The sequence below is a fragment of the Nothoprocta perdicaria genome, unplaced genomic scaffold (assembly GCF_003342845.1).
Source record: "Nothoprocta perdicaria isolate Ctin4 unplaced genomic scaffold, notPer1 scaffold_20, whole genome shotgun sequence".
Classification (NCBI taxonomy): Eukaryota; Metazoa; Chordata; class Aves; order Tinamiformes; family Tinamidae; genus Nothoprocta; species Nothoprocta perdicaria.
The window spans coordinates 4560185-4575605 of record NW_020455205.1 but is presented as its reverse complement, the minus strand read 5'-3'; the positions used below and the strand labels follow the sequence as shown (position 1 = coordinate 4575605).

At 37.1% G+C, this 15421-nt stretch overlaps 1 protein-coding gene across 1 annotated transcript in view; it reads right to left on the bottom strand.

Moving 5' to 3' along the window:
* Positions 1-15421, bottom strand: part of RPAP2 (RNA polymerase II associated protein 2) — a 32585-nt gene that overhangs the window by 15541 nt on the left and 1623 nt on the right. The window contains exons 2-12 of the mRNA XM_026038023.1: positions 15274-15331; positions 15148-15193; positions 14436-14550; positions 13648-13746; positions 12616-12681; positions 11767-11855; positions 10217-10252; positions 8344-9268; positions 7247-7341; positions 6458-6538; positions 1804-1872 (exon numbers count right to left, since the gene is read on the bottom strand). Coding sequence (XP_025893808.1) covers positions 1804-1872; positions 6458-6538; positions 7247-7341; positions 8344-9268; positions 10217-10252; positions 11767-11855; positions 12616-12681; positions 13648-13746; positions 14436-14550; positions 15148-15193; positions 15274-15331 — 1679 coding nt within the window. The remainder of the gene's footprint in view (positions 1-1803; positions 1873-6457; positions 6539-7246; positions 7342-8343; positions 9269-10216; positions 10253-11766; positions 11856-12615; positions 12682-13647; positions 13747-14435; positions 14551-15147; positions 15194-15273; positions 15332-15421) is intronic.

Sequence of the window (15421 nt, the reverse complement as noted above, 5' to 3'; positions counted from 1 at the left end):
TACAATCTTTTCCAAGAAGAATATTAGTAAGACACGGCAGGTTCCCTGGAAGACTACGGGAAGTGAAAATTGCCCTGCTTCCCATGGGGTTTGGCCAGGTTTCTGTAATAGATTTTCTGGTCTTTTACACACACTTTAGGATTTCACTAAATCTTTAAGTTCACAGCTGCTTCAAGTTTGGTAAGAATTTCTAAAAAGTTAAGTGGTCTGTGTTGCTCTTTCTTGAAAGGATGCAACATTCCCATGTTTCCACAGAGAAGAACCAAAAGAAACCTTCATGCTCTTGATGCAGCCTCTCTGCTCCTGACATTCTTGCATAGCCTGTCCTAAGAAAGGGCTCAGAGAAGGTGTTCAAAATTTGCAGATCACCAGTTGCAATGAAACTAGAATAAGCTGCAGTCAGTTTTGTTCAAGACTTCGCTAGAACAGTATCGTAAATTTGATTACAAAATAGAGAGAATTTTTTAGCTTTCACTTGCTTAGGGGTTGAGCTTTGGGGAGAAAAGGTTAAAAAAAAAAGATTTGGTTCTATGCTTCTAATTGCTTCTAATATGAAGTCTGCCTGCTACTTCCATAGCATCTTAAAAACATCTTAAAAGAATTATAAGGTATTAAAAATTATTAGGTATGTAAAAGAATTATCAGGTATGTAAATATCTAGGATTTATTAGGTTTATTTTAGCTATTAGGTATGTAAATATTTAGGGTTTATCATATGCAGCAGAGACCAATGACATATTTTAACCCACGAACAAAACAGTCACCATTTCATTAAATGCAAAAGAAGTACTTGAAAAATTCATAAGATCTGTTTCACAAATTACCAATTCAACCATAGGAATATATAGCAAAAATGACAAAAGATTTGTTCTTACAGTTGATAAAAAATTTATGCCAAGGCATTCAAGTAAAGTTACTTTCTATGTTCTGATTTAATGAATCATTTGAGCGGTATCTGGCTGGGTGACACAGATGTAAGGCTCGCTGAAGCCTACTCTAATGCCTACTGGTATAGCCTTCCTTGGGACAGCAAAGCCAGAACAATGTGTCAGACTCAAGTAATATCAAAGAAAGTAAGTGCAGTACTAGGGATGCCATGAGGTTGGTCCACAACACTTCCTGACCTCTGCATGTCTGTAAGCACTTCTCCATCCTGCAGGCTCCAGTGACCCAGCAAGCCCAAAAGAAGGAGCAGCAGTGCGGTAATAAACAGCCTCTGAAATAAGATTTTTGCAATCTTGTAATTCAAGCTGAAAGACGTAAAAAGATTGCTTGATGGTTTTAACCCGACTGAAAGGTAGGGCCTGACACTGTGTGAAACCACCAGTGATTTCCTAAAAGGTGAATTAACGTTAAATGTTTAATATGAATTTGTGATAGAACTGCTTTATTATACAGGAAAGGTTTTTTTTTTTTTTTTTAACTTTAGGAATGTACATTCATTTGCAGAATATAAAGTTATTTTATACATATGACTATAACTTTTATACTTCAGCTCTCAGTACAGAGGCTTCCTAAAAGAGTTTATAGTAAAAAAACTCTTAGGAAAACCCTCATAAAGAATTTAATTCTGTAGAATATAGAACAAAGCCAAGGACGGGTTTAGGCACTGTAGTATCATAATCTTAAACAAATTTAATTCTGTAGAATGTAAACATGCTGCTGCAAGTGGGACAATCACCTGCTTTGTGAAGAGAACTTACTTCATTTCCATTAATTACCCAACTTCTATCTTAAGTCTTGTCTCGATTAGCTAGTTAAGATATTTGTAAGCTATAAGTATTTGACATTTTAGGTACTTACGCTGATAACAAGACAATAGCAATTAGTGTCCATTCAGGCATTTTGTGAATAATATTTCTGTTTGTTAACCTGAAAAACAGTAATTTAGGAACATCAGAACATTTTAAAGTCAGATTGAAGATTTTGACTGCTTAATTTTCAGTTAACATTTAAACATTAACATTTAATATGTTAGATTACAATATGGCATATATAACTGTATCTGAGCAATCCACAAACTTCCAGGGTTCTCTCCGATCTCAATCTGTAAGGAAAGGGTTGCAGAACTCTCAGTAAGTCTCTCCCTCTATACAAAAATGGGACATGTGGAGTAAACTCCCTGTTGGTTTCAGATCCAGATTTATTGCAAGAGCTAATGTTGCAGAAACCAACTGCATTTTTTAAGAAACTAGAAACTGCCCTGTGATGATTTTTACTATTAACAGAAACCTGGAATTCTAACTTACTCAGTGGAAGCTAGTGCAGATATAAGAGGAGGAAAATGAGGTGTGCATCAAGAACCATGTGGGTATTTAAAAGCAGGGCTGCTGTATTTTATGCCTCATGACACATTTGGTTAACTTCTAGGAAGGGCACAAGCCAAATGCGGAGGTCACCCATGACCTGCTACAGCCAATTCTGAGCGTGATCCATGGTGTTCAGGACAAGCACAAACTTATGGACAAGTCAGAGCTGACAATGAAACCACAGCTATGTGGGCATCCAAAAGGTCTCTGAAGAGCAAAGCTTTCAGAAAATAGGAAAGTGCAGGTCCTCTACAAAAATGGTTCATTAAATGGATTTAGACAAATTGTGCCAAATTACTATTTCAAATAGCTAATGGAAGTACATAGCACAAATAAGAACCTGCTAAACTGTTACATTTTCTGGTTACAGAACAAGAGACAAAACAAAGGCTGAAGGTCTTGACTCAATACTGATGACAGTGATAAACACTAGCAAGAAATGCCTGATGGAATCATCCTGACAGGCAATTCATATGTAACATTCCAGTTAATCTGCTCTGATGAGATACAGTGGAATAGACAGCTCCAAATCACCCGGGAAAACTCTGTCAAATAGAGAAAACAGCTTTATTTCAATGCTTGACAAGGAGCCATATTGATCAGAGCACAGGAAGGCGTCATTCTTGTACACAAACTGAGAGATGCAGTTATTTGTGTCAATTAACTCTTATTCAATGTTCGTATTGATTGGCAAGGTCTCAACACTAGTCACTGCCATCAATATGCTATTTACAAAGGAGGTAGTCAGAAGACACAGATAACCTGCAGGATATGGCATTATGGATTTGCTGATGTACCACTGCCACTGGCCTGCATGAACCTCCAGGCCTCCACAGCGAGTAACCTCTCGCTACAACACCTGTCCTGAAGCACTTGTGCAGCTGCATTGAAAAAGCCATTTCAGGCAGATCAGACTAAAGCTAGCAACCTACGGGTGTGAAGCCTTAAGTAATAAGGAGCAGTGGAAGGGCAGCCACTTCAAAAACAAGCTGTGTGTCAACACCAAGGCCTCTGAAGAGCAAAGCTTTCAGAAAACAGGGAAGTGCAAGTCCTCTATAAAAATGGTTCATTAATTCTTTGTCTTGCCTCTAGCCAAAACTGTTACTCCAGAACAATCTGTGAAAGAAGGGAGAAAAAGGTCACTAGATTGTCATAAAGATATCATATGGAAATGTAAAAACACAACAAAAACTTTGGTTACGCAGTTTGGGTAACAGATCTTTGGGTTTTGCAGTGAAATAGTTTTTGTTAGGGGGCTTGACTAGGGCTAACTCCCTCCCCTTCTCACTAAAGAAAATGCACAATTCTGAAAGCACAGTGTTTCCATATGGCCTTCTCAAAGTTGGCTATGTATACCAAGCTGGAAGGTGATCCCAAATATCTCCGTGGGCCAGTGGGTGTTGTAGATCACCTCAGCACCCTGCAGGAAGATGATCTGTGGTTGGAGTCAACCGCTGTTTGTAGATCTGTATACTCACTCCATGGATTAGGATCAAAGGGTGGGATTTCAGAGGACATCAGCTAACTATTATTTTTTAAAACTTCATTTACACTGACAGAAGTTGTATTTTAACTAAGCCAGATGAATATAAGCTTATACTGAATCACAGATGTTCTTTAGGCTCCAACTACCCCAGCTCTACTGTAAAAGACAGATGTTCTCCCTTCTCCCCCTAAAGAGAGTAGCACATTTATCTACTGAGTTATCGTTTTATTTGATTATAACTAGCAATGACCTACTATTGTATCTTCATATCCTCTTCAAGAGGAGGCCATTTACTTTGATGATCTGCTACTTTAGAAACAGGTCTGTATTAATGAATGCTGAAGTTTTACATGGTCACAGTAAATGTTCTAGTTACATTAGCAGACACTGCTATAATGTTGTTATACCTTGTTATAATGGTATATCTTGTTATAATGGTGTGCTCAACTAGCAATTCAGTCATGTAAGCCACTTCTCCCCAGTGATGAAAAGTTCATTAAAAATTTGTGACTTCCATATTTACATACAGAGACTTGTCCCTAACGAAGTGTTGCTGACTAAGCTAAAACTAATAATGAATAAATTCTTAATTTAAGAACTTAAAATTCCAGTGTTAAAATCTGTTGGCACACATAGGTTGCTTGCACTAATAATACTAATTTAAAAACTAAAGTATTATCTTGGAGAAAGTCAGGACAAAGCTTTAATAAAAGTCTTGAATACATCTTTAAACTATACATAGATTTTCACTGAGAGTTCAGTGTCAATGAGCTCCATAAAAGGAGTTAAAATATTTGTAACCGTAGGTTACAAAACAGACATTCTGTTTTGTATGTATTATATCAGTCTTTCCTTTTGTTTTTCTTTTCTTTCTTTCTTTTCTTTTTTTTTTTTTTTTAAGAAAGACCACAATCTTAATCAATGCGATTACAATCTTTATCATTTAGCCTAGATTTCTATATGAATAGATAATTTTCTCTTGATCTTTTAACAAAGTGCCCTTACACACTCTGGAGAATTATTTGACATCTCAGTTTTCGTAACAAAAGCTTACAGGCACTGAGGGACTTGGCTTGGGAAGAGCTATAACCATTCTAAAATGTCTCTTGAGATCCCTCTAGTGCGTTTCCCAGCAGTGATGATTGAATAAAATGCTGCCCAAAGGAGACTGAACTGCAAGTGTTCCTTTAAAAACCAATGGAGCTGAAAATTGTTGTTGCTCAGTTCACCACATGCTCTTTTACCCTTCTTCAGCTAAGCTCTAGTACTGCCATGTGTTTTATCTCCTACCCTCTTCAGCAAACTCTTCAGGCTGAAATATTTCTGATATAAAACACAGAAGAGAGTACTTGCATTTGTCAGCCCCACCTCCTTATTCATTAAGCATCTGAACTGCACTAACAAAGAAAGCAACAACTTATAAGCCCTGCAAACACAAGTATATGTTAAAACTTATCTCAGGTCCTCCTGTTAAAGCATTCAACCTCAATCAGTGAGAATACTCATATGAGATAAATTGAAGCTAATCTGTGGAATTGGTGATTCAAGCCTATGTCTTCATGTTAACATCTACAAGGAAGCAATTGTGCATCAACAGACTCTACTACATGAGAGATACATGAAGGAAAGAGGGCTCAAAGGCCTCTCCTACTTCTCTATTTCCTGTACTCTTAAAGAGTTCAAATGCTAAAAATGCTAATCAAAGTAGATCCTACAATCCTACACACTGTTACCAGAAAGGAAAAGAATAGATTCCATAACTAGAAAAGCTACATCCAGAGATCAGTATTCCAGTGGGTACTTCATGTAAAAATGAATCGTAACTTCAGGTGGAATTGGGTTTTTACTTTGGAAAGCATAGATCCCTTGTGGTAAATGCCACAAGAATGAGTTTTTGAAATGTACGTGTAAATCTCAAGTATGTTAGTGGGGAAAAAAAAAATGTTTTAAGAATCAGAGAGGATATGCATTTTGCCACTGATGTTGCTCTCAATGACCATGCTTCAGTATGCAGAACCTGCTCTAGGTTCAAGATATGACAGCTGTGGCCCAAAGAAAACCTAAAAGCATTCAGAGAAGTTACTAGGATTCTGATTTCTGTCCTTTTTAGTGCCACTGTTCCCAAATACTCGCTGCAGTGCTTCTGCCCATCTGTGACGATCAAGTCGCTTGTAGATCTACAACTCCCTTCCTTTAGAATCAGAAACTGGACAGGTCAAGCTGGAGTTTCTTCCTAGTTGTGGAAGCTGGTGGTAACAATTATTAGTTGCATTAAAACCATTTAGCCCAGCTATATGGAACACAGAGCAAGAAAAAAAGTGACAGATCTCAGAAACTCACGCTTAATAGGAGGTGACGAGGTAGCAGAACCTTTAAAAGACTCACCATCATCCTCCAGAGACCACTGGCCTAGTTTTTAAAAACCTACAAATAATTCTGGTGACCCAGCCACTGTCAGGAGCAGGAAATGGGGATGACTTGTTAGTCCATAGGGAATGTGATGTTACCTACATAAAGGCACAGCTAGAGATGACAAATCTGCACTGGGGTCCTTTCTGCACCCAAATCACTCAACAGCTTGTGTAATTATTCAATTTTAAAAAAATGTTTAAAAACAAGACCAAAAAAAAAACTTACCAATATTGGTAAGACCAATACTTACCGGAAAGTTTTGACAAGATTCTTTAGTTCTGTGTAAATATCACCTAGGGTAATCTGCAGAGGGCCCAAAACTGCAGGCAATCTAGAGGGCAAAATATATTGGTTAAAATAATTGCTTTACCACAGTTTGTTCATAAAAACAAAAAGCTCTAGTTAGCACAAATGCAAAGAAGAATGTAAATACACTTTTCAACAGGTACACTCTATTAACTCATTAGTTAACTCTCTTAACCCGTTTAAGTTCTGACAACACATTCTTTAAAAAAAAAAATCAATTCACATGCTAAGGATTAGCTTTCTAAACCTCAATTATTTCAAAAACTTATATTTATTTACATCAAAAAATTGAAATAAAAAAGGAATCTACACACTTAAATGAGATGGGTAAACAAAATGTTCTTCCTAAACTTAGATGAATCTGTGATGCAAAAAAGCATGCAATAGAAGCAACAGTTCATATTATAAACTGACAGCTGCATTAAAAATAGTGGAGCAACAGGAAAATCTCAAAAGAAAGAGGCTAGCTGTTTTAAGAAGAGACAAGTTTCTTTTACAGAATTCACCAGTATTGAGCTTTTGACAACTACCTCAGATCTCTGATCTCTGAAACTAAATCACAAAAGCTTGTCTGAGAAATCAGCAGTTTCTTTACAGCAATAGTGGCTTTATCACATCCCCAATACTATTTCGAAAAGGCCAGAACAACCCTGCACAGTCTGTTTGTTACTTGAAGTGATGGTGAATGAGCAGCAACTTCAGGTTGATCTTTAAGAAAGTACGAAATGCTTACGCTCTTTTCAGTTTTTCAAGGACAATCCTCTTTCTAATCTGCATTTGTGCGTTTGAATCAACAAGTGGGAAGGTGGGATCTTCCTGTTCATCATCCTGTATTACAACATTAAAACACAAACATTTGTAATCTAATTGTGAATTATAGTCAATGCATCAAAATAGTCACATTTTAACAATGAGTATAAAACCTCACAGCTTACACGTCTTGTAGCCTGCAAATCCTCATTTTTTTCCAAGTTATCTAATAGCAGCAACATAGCCAAATTAAAGACTGGGATCCAATTTTGAGAAGTTTAATAATAAGTAACCAAAAGTAGTCTTAAGAAAGGAAGAAAGAAATCCAAGTTCAAGTTCACCCTGTCATGAATTAAAGGAAAAAATAATCATTAGAGTTTGTTTAAGGTATCAAAGAGGGGAAACAATTTCCCCCCCTCACCTGAGATATACTCCATTTACAATGCATTGCTTTCTGAGGGAATCTTCCTCACCTGCCCTGCAAGGCAGAAGCAGCAGTTTACAGAAACGTTGGCTATACAGACACTTAGAAGCGGATTCTGTAGCAGCTTCACCTCACACAGCTATAGATTAGCACTAGCACACTAGCACACTAGCACAACAGCTATAGATTGAAGCATCAGAAAGCCTTTATAAAAGGAAAGGATTCAGTACAGTAGTTAAAAGTTATATATTTAACCCTTCTGTAGAGATTAGTTTGTACACCAAGTTTCTTTCACATTACAAACCTGCACAGGATTCATCCACTCAACTCCTCCCATTTCACTTTACCAGCATTTCCTCTGCTTGCCTCAGACCATGTTCAAGTTGTGCTCAAGCTATAAAATAATCTTTCATGCTTCACAAACTGAAGGGTAACTGTCAGAACTCAGCATGTGTCAAACAGCCAGGGGAAAAAAAAATCCTAGCTACCTAAAATATGGATTACTGTGAATCTACACAACCCTTCTTTTATATTTTTAATTAACAGCTTGTCATAACCTAGGCCAGTAGCCACTTACAGAGAGAAAACAAAGTCCTTGTCTAATTCTTTGGAGGCAGACTTTAAGCAGCCTGGACACTTCTCCACTGGACACTTACTTTATCTTCGTGGTGATGCTCCTCTATCTGTGCCTGTGTCACTGCCTCCTCAGCCAAGACGCACTTTCCTTTATAGAACTCTTTTACTCGAAGTTCCAGAAATTCAGTTTCTTCTTTTAACTTTTCGTAACTAGGCAGAGGCTTAATTCCACCCCTGCCTCTAAATGGTAACGACTGATTCAAACTGTTTTCAGACCCCCCTGCAGCAACATTAAGATCATCAGGTTCATCTAAGTCATCCTCATCAAGCTCTTCGTTCTCTTGGTTGGCAGCGGATGTACGTTCTGATGAGTACAAAGAAGCGTAGTTTGAACCATAGAGAAATTTTAACGTTTCTTCAGTTCTCCATTCCAGAAGTGTTTGCTTAATTACTTCTAATAGATTGCCTTTGGCAGACAAGGAATTAACTGGATCCCTCAGCTCATACTTAGCTAGCATTCTTTTAAGATGTTCTTCCCCTTTTTTGCTCACACTCAAAAAAACTATCTGTGAATCACTACAGGTATTTTCATCGTTTTTTGCAGTGTTTGATTTTCCAGGAATAGTATTTTCTGAAGGATTTACAGTTACTTTATTTTGAACAGAACAAGCATGCATTTCTTCCTGAGCATCTAATTTACACCTAGATAGTTGCTCAGTGGCTTCTACCACATCCAAGTCTTCTTTTTTAAGGCTGGAATACACTTTCTGAAGATGTTTCTTTTGGGGGATGCTTTTTCTGTGCAGTTGTTGTGCAAGATGGGCTGAACTTGACTGACTTCCTTGTAGAACAGAGGAAACAAAGTCTTGTTCAGTATCACTGCTACTGTCACTGACATTGCCAGCAAAACCAGATTCATGTGGGTCTGAAGATGCGCTAGGATTTTCAATGTCAGAAGCTTTAATTACTTCATCACATAGTTTCACCTCTTCTCCAGTCTGACCACTGTAACAGAAAACACAAGATATAGATGAAATAAGAAATGGATATTAGCTATAACAGCTTTTCAATATTACATAATTAAGCTTAGGAACGCATTTTCCACTGATACTAAAAGTTTTACTTTAAAGAATCATGGTTTCTCTTCTAAAAGACCTCTAAGTCAAAGAGTTGTAAGGTTCTGCAATTAAGATGGCACAAATATATACTGTTTAGATAAGAAAGTTCCCAGTTCCTTATTAGCAGTTAAAAAGGAATAGGAAATAAGATTTTAAAGAAAACAGAACATGATCAGACTTACCATGATGAATTTTAATATATTACAATTTAAAATGAAGATAGGTTTCATATATATATTTTTTTCTCATATATATATATTTGCATGTATGTTTGTGTATATGTATAAACCTAATTCTCTAAAATTAGGGAGACAGCAGGGCCTGTTTTAAGCATGTGCAAGCTTGCCCTCTAATGGCCATCTTCTGCAAAACAAAACAAAACAAACAAAATCACAATGTACAGCACTATACTGAGAGATGACAGAGTTGCATGACTTCCATTTAGCCGATACAGATGTTTTCTATCAAGAAGTACAGAAGCTTTCAACACATATAATTGGTACCATTTTGTTTGTAAAGAATAAATGGTGTAGAATATGCCAAGCACAAACAGTGTATTTGTTTTAGGTTTCAACAGGCTCAGTTAAGATATACAGGTCAAGAGCAGCTGTATGCTAAATCACACAGATCAAATATGTTGTTTTAGAATCACAAAGGAAAAAGCTAAACAAGACAAATAATCCTTGTGCAGAGTCTACACAAAGGATTACTTGTCTTGTTTAGCTTTTATATAACACAGGAAATCAAAGATTTCACTTTTACCTGTTGTGACGCTAGTATTTCTAGCTATAAATGCATATAAGAACAAGAACAACAAAATGGTTGTTGAGTATACCTCTGGCCCTCTCTCAGCAGCTCTATGTCCGGTGGTCTGCAAAGAGAAGAAATGGAGTTAAAGATTTTCTCCTACATTCTCTTGGAATACATATCAGTATAGAGAATCACAGAACAGGTGAGGTTAGAAGGGACATTTGAAAATCTAGTCCAACATCAGCCACTCACTCAAACAGAACAGGCTCATTTGTATTCATTCACAGAGCATGACTCTCATGTGTTTGCAACACAATGCTGCTACACCGAGCAACACTGAATAGTATCAGCAAGTCACAGTCACCCAAAGAGATTTAGACCCAAACGCCTAAAGTTTATACCCTCATCAGTCCTTCTCATGAATGAAAGAAAACCCTTTAAACATGTGGCAAACGCAGGCCAATGTAGTAACACCTTAAGCTTGGACAGTACAAAGCATACTTTTAAAAAGATGCAAGCTGCACCATTCACGTGAAAGAACCAAGCCTGGAAAATACAGGTGGCAACCTAAAATGATTTAAATTATTAACACTAAATAACTTATCTTCAGTGAAGCCATGCACTATCTGGAGAGAAGAGGATGAAAGGGTAATAATGTACCACAGGTGTATCACAAATTTATGCTTGTGATGTTAACAATAAAGACAGAATTTGTAAATATTCCATTTAATAAAAAATAATTTAAATAAATAAAAAAAAGGCATAACAATATCATCAAGTTACCGGTAAATGTCCCTCAACATTTCATTAAGAGATTGATTTTACCTACTAGAATCTCCTTAAATGAGACCAGTCTGCTCTAAACCTCTTGTCTCATTGGTCAGATATTTCATGACTGATGGGAGCTATGAAAATGCTTACAAGAGCTCACAGACTTAGTTTCTGCTTGTTTCTTTTGTTGAAAACCATAAGATTACAAGGAGTGCTTTGCAGAAAGAAACTTGAATGTACTCAATTGCATGGTCTCTATGCAAGTGTTTTTTTGTTAAACAGTGTCACCCAGTGGTGCACTTCATTACTTGCAAGCCTTTCTTTCCTAAGCTACTCAACTCATCAAAATGGGAACTCTGCAAAACACTTGTTTAAGTAGTTAGAGCAGAAAATGGGCAATGTGACATTTTCTTTTAATCCTGAGTAAAAAGGCTAAAAACACCTCTTGATGATACAGTCTATTTTCAGGTGCAAGCATTCAGGACCTAATTTGAAGAACATGCCTAGCATTCTCCTAAAATTAGAAGCTCTCTTGTAACAGGATAAAAATAAATGAATCCTGTACACCATCTGGCTTGTAAAAATTCAGTCCTATCAAATACACTTTTTTATTAATATCAATTGATTATTATCAGTGACTCTTCCACCCTCTAAGCTTGTATAGTCATATCTATTAAGTAGTCAAAATAATATTGATTCGTACCAATATACTAATTAATATGGTAACAAACCTTTTAAAATGAACACCATGTTAAACTAACAGGTTAGCAACAGGTAACATCAGTTAGCTCTACTTCAGCCTAACCATTCTGCATCATAGCCAATTAATTAGCACTGTAGCTTGGATAGAAAAGTTATACTTGCTTTTCTTCTTCTCGCATCCACACTGGACTTTTGGAAATTTGAGCTTCAAAATACTTAGATGCTCTATAGCAAAAGTTACTGCAAAAACACTGGGAACAAGAGAGATAAGTCAGACAAAATGCAACAAAAGACATCTTTAATATTCAAAGAAAGGTACACAATTCATATTTCTAATACCGGTAAAATTCAGGTGCCAATTCATTATTTTTAGGTCTTCCTCTAGGCTTTTAATACATCATGACAATTTAAATTTAACAAATAACTCCACACCATTCCCCACAAACCACTTGCAGCTTTTTCTTCCCCTGCTCTTTTTCCACTTTCATTATATACTGAGAACCAAACCAGTACCAAGTTTTAAAGAAATAAAAACTAAAATAAATAAAGATTCAAAAGCAATCTTTTACCCAAAAAGTAGGCCATACTGTTTAAAGTATGCTATCTGTAATATGCATTTTGGGCAGCATAGAACTGATTTTTTTTTTTGTCTTCAATACTTCAGAATAACACCTAATATTTTGCAGCACCTTTGAGAAGTTAGCTGGGACACTTGCAGCAGGGAACAAAACAAAATATCCCAATTCTTTTCAGAGTCACGCTTGATAACTTGGGAAAGCAAGTATGCTTACATTTAGAAAGGAAGATGACAGCTTTTCCTTGCCATAGAGAGAGCAGCCAGAAACCAAGACACTATCTAGGAGCTTCACATTCTGGCCATTAACCAGATGTTAGTAAGAACTTTGTAGCTCCAAGTCAAGCATCTGTACGAACACTCTTACAGAATGTATTTCCATGTTTCAGGTCTTCAGAAACTACTAGATATATTTTAGAAATAGCTTGTTACTGTACCTTTCTTTCAGTAATATCATAAACTCTGTTTGTTTTCATGGAAATCTTGTACTTCTGTTTTGGCACCTAAAACGATACACCCTCATCACCACCACTGCAATTACCACGACTTTACAGAAAACTCAATTTTTAATACATGTTTTAAAAATGAATGATGTTCTCCAACTAATCTCTAAATTCTCTCGGTATTACCTCCTCTGATGTAAGAGATTGATGTACCTCAATCATTTACATTTAGCTATCAACAGAAAACAATTTCAGAGCTAGAAGACCCCCTGTTCTGAAAGTACACCAATCGAAGTACCATTAGGAAATTTTTTACACATGTTTAAGCACTGGACAATTACGTATGTACCCCTTTTTAACCATACTCTATCTATGGGCCTGTAAGACTCTATTGTCTAGAAACAGTCCCCCCAACATAAACACAAAGAGGAACTTAAATAAAATATAATATAGTTGCCAAAAGAACTTCTGTAGGGACAAAGGAATGAACTTTTCTACTTAAACAGATTTTTTCAGATTATCAGGAATACCACAGTTGGAACCACACCACAGCTTACTTGCAACGGATCTTCACATTCTGCTTAAGCAAGCACTAAAACACCATATTTAAGTGTGACTATGATCTTTACACAGATGACACGTACTTTTAGACCAGGCATAGAGTAATATTCCTGCCTTGTGTTTTTTTTTTTTTTCCACTTCAGCCTCTCTTCTCACAGAGATAATGTGGTATCGCTGAAGAAGGAACTACATTAGGAAGTTTCCAATGTAGAAAGTTGTTGCATGCACAAAGGAGGCAATGAAGCTGCTCCCCATTCATGTTTATTACTGTCAAAATAGATGCCGTGGGATTCTGTCATAAAGCAACAATTGTCAACTGCTCAGGTTTAATGTTTCACTTCAGCAAGACAATGCTAAAACAGAGTTATGGGACCACTGGCCCACTACTTAATAACATTTTATTCTGTGTTTAAAACTGAAGAGATAACAGCGTTTTTATAAGAGCATTGATAAAATGTAACTTACGTTTTCCAGTTTGTTTTGACACAGAGGATAACCACATAGCTTGATGATAGAACGTTCATCAACAATGTCTTTATAGTGAGATGGTGTAATAAGTTTGCCCTAAAATGACAAGAAAATACTTCATCAGTAGGCAATATAAGATCAGCTATTTGTGACTTTCCACTTCAATTTCCACTGCACAGCGGAGTCATCCAAGCTGAGCTTGATCTCTCAGCTTTGGCCAGATGAAACTATTGGGTCTGGATCATACAACTAATTCTTGACTAAATTCACCATAAGTGGTCATCATTCTCCTCCTGTGGTGAGAGCTTTCACTCTGCATACCTTTTGCAAAGTGGCCACTGAAAATTAAGCTAGATAATACATATACACCAAAACTGAAACATATACCTCTTCAGAGCTTCACTTCAGGAATAATCCCTGCAGGAATAATCCTCATACAGTGCTAGCAAAACTATGCTGATGGATAAACTTCAGGGCAAACAGCACAGCAGCACTGCAGCAAGTTTCTGTAAATTCACAGGGCGCGTGATCTGGACCTACCATTTTAGTACTGCACCTGTCAGCCTGGAGCTCAAGGGGCATAAATGAAAACAGCAGTAATAAGGTAAGGATTCATAAGTGTGTGAATGAGTTCAAAAAGCGGGCAGATTTTTAGTGCAAAGATGCTGAAAGTAAGATAATTGCCATCAGATCTGAAGGGATCTAAGCTGCAGAAAATTGTTCCGAGCACTTTTAAAAAGTTAAACACTAAGATAGAAAATAGTATGGAAACTTGCAGCACTTACAGAATTCACAAGGAACTCTTCAGTAATGTTCTCTTCTAGCAGTTGTTCAACAATATATAGTGCTTTTTTCTCAAATTCAATTTTCTTTCTAATAGCAGCCTCCAGAGCTGCTTTCCTGTAACAAAACAGACACTGAATGTGTGACAAGAGATTCCTGCAAACAATTTGCCCCCATATCTGTTTCTTTTTCTGAAATACAGCAACTTATATTCTTCTGCATTTCACCATGGTGGCCTAACAAAGCAACAAGTAATTTGTCGAGTAATTTTGTAATTTCCACATCCACCAAACGAGTTTCCAACCTTGATTTACTTTCATCTTCCTTAGAGTCAGAAAAAGCATTGACTCTTATTGGCAAAAGACCGCAGAAGAACGAAGCACAAGTCTCAAATGGGAGAAGAGAATCCTATTCAGTAATCAAATACACTATTGCCAAAAAGGATAACCAGCTATATCAGCAGGCTTGTTGTGCGTGTGACACTTTAAAAACAAAACAAGGGCAAATGAATAAATGCAGAGAGCTCTGCAGGTGGAGATAATAACTTCTGCTACACCTAGAGATGCAACGGGGAGAACGTGGGCATTCTCGCGTGCACGAAGCCGTGCCGCAGGCCTGCTCTGTCACCCCAACCAGCCATCCCGCTGATGAGGAGCGGGGACGCAGGGCCCCCCACGCAGGGCTACACTTCTACTGTGCAAGCAGCAGCGATACCTCTGGGCGGCATCTTCTCTCTTCGGAGCAGCTGAACGCTTAGTTCCTGGAAACCAAGCACACAAATCAGTATATTTCTCTCTCTTAAAACACATGTTAAGCAGTGCCCAAGCACAAGTCTCATACTTCCATGGTCAGCCACTCTGCAAGCAGCTTTATCCAGGAAAACACCACAAACTCTGAACTGCAAGCAGAAGCAAAGCATAGAAATCCCAACCCCCCCTTTTTTTTTTGGTCTCTCTCTTTTTTTTTTTTTTTTTTTAATTATTATTAC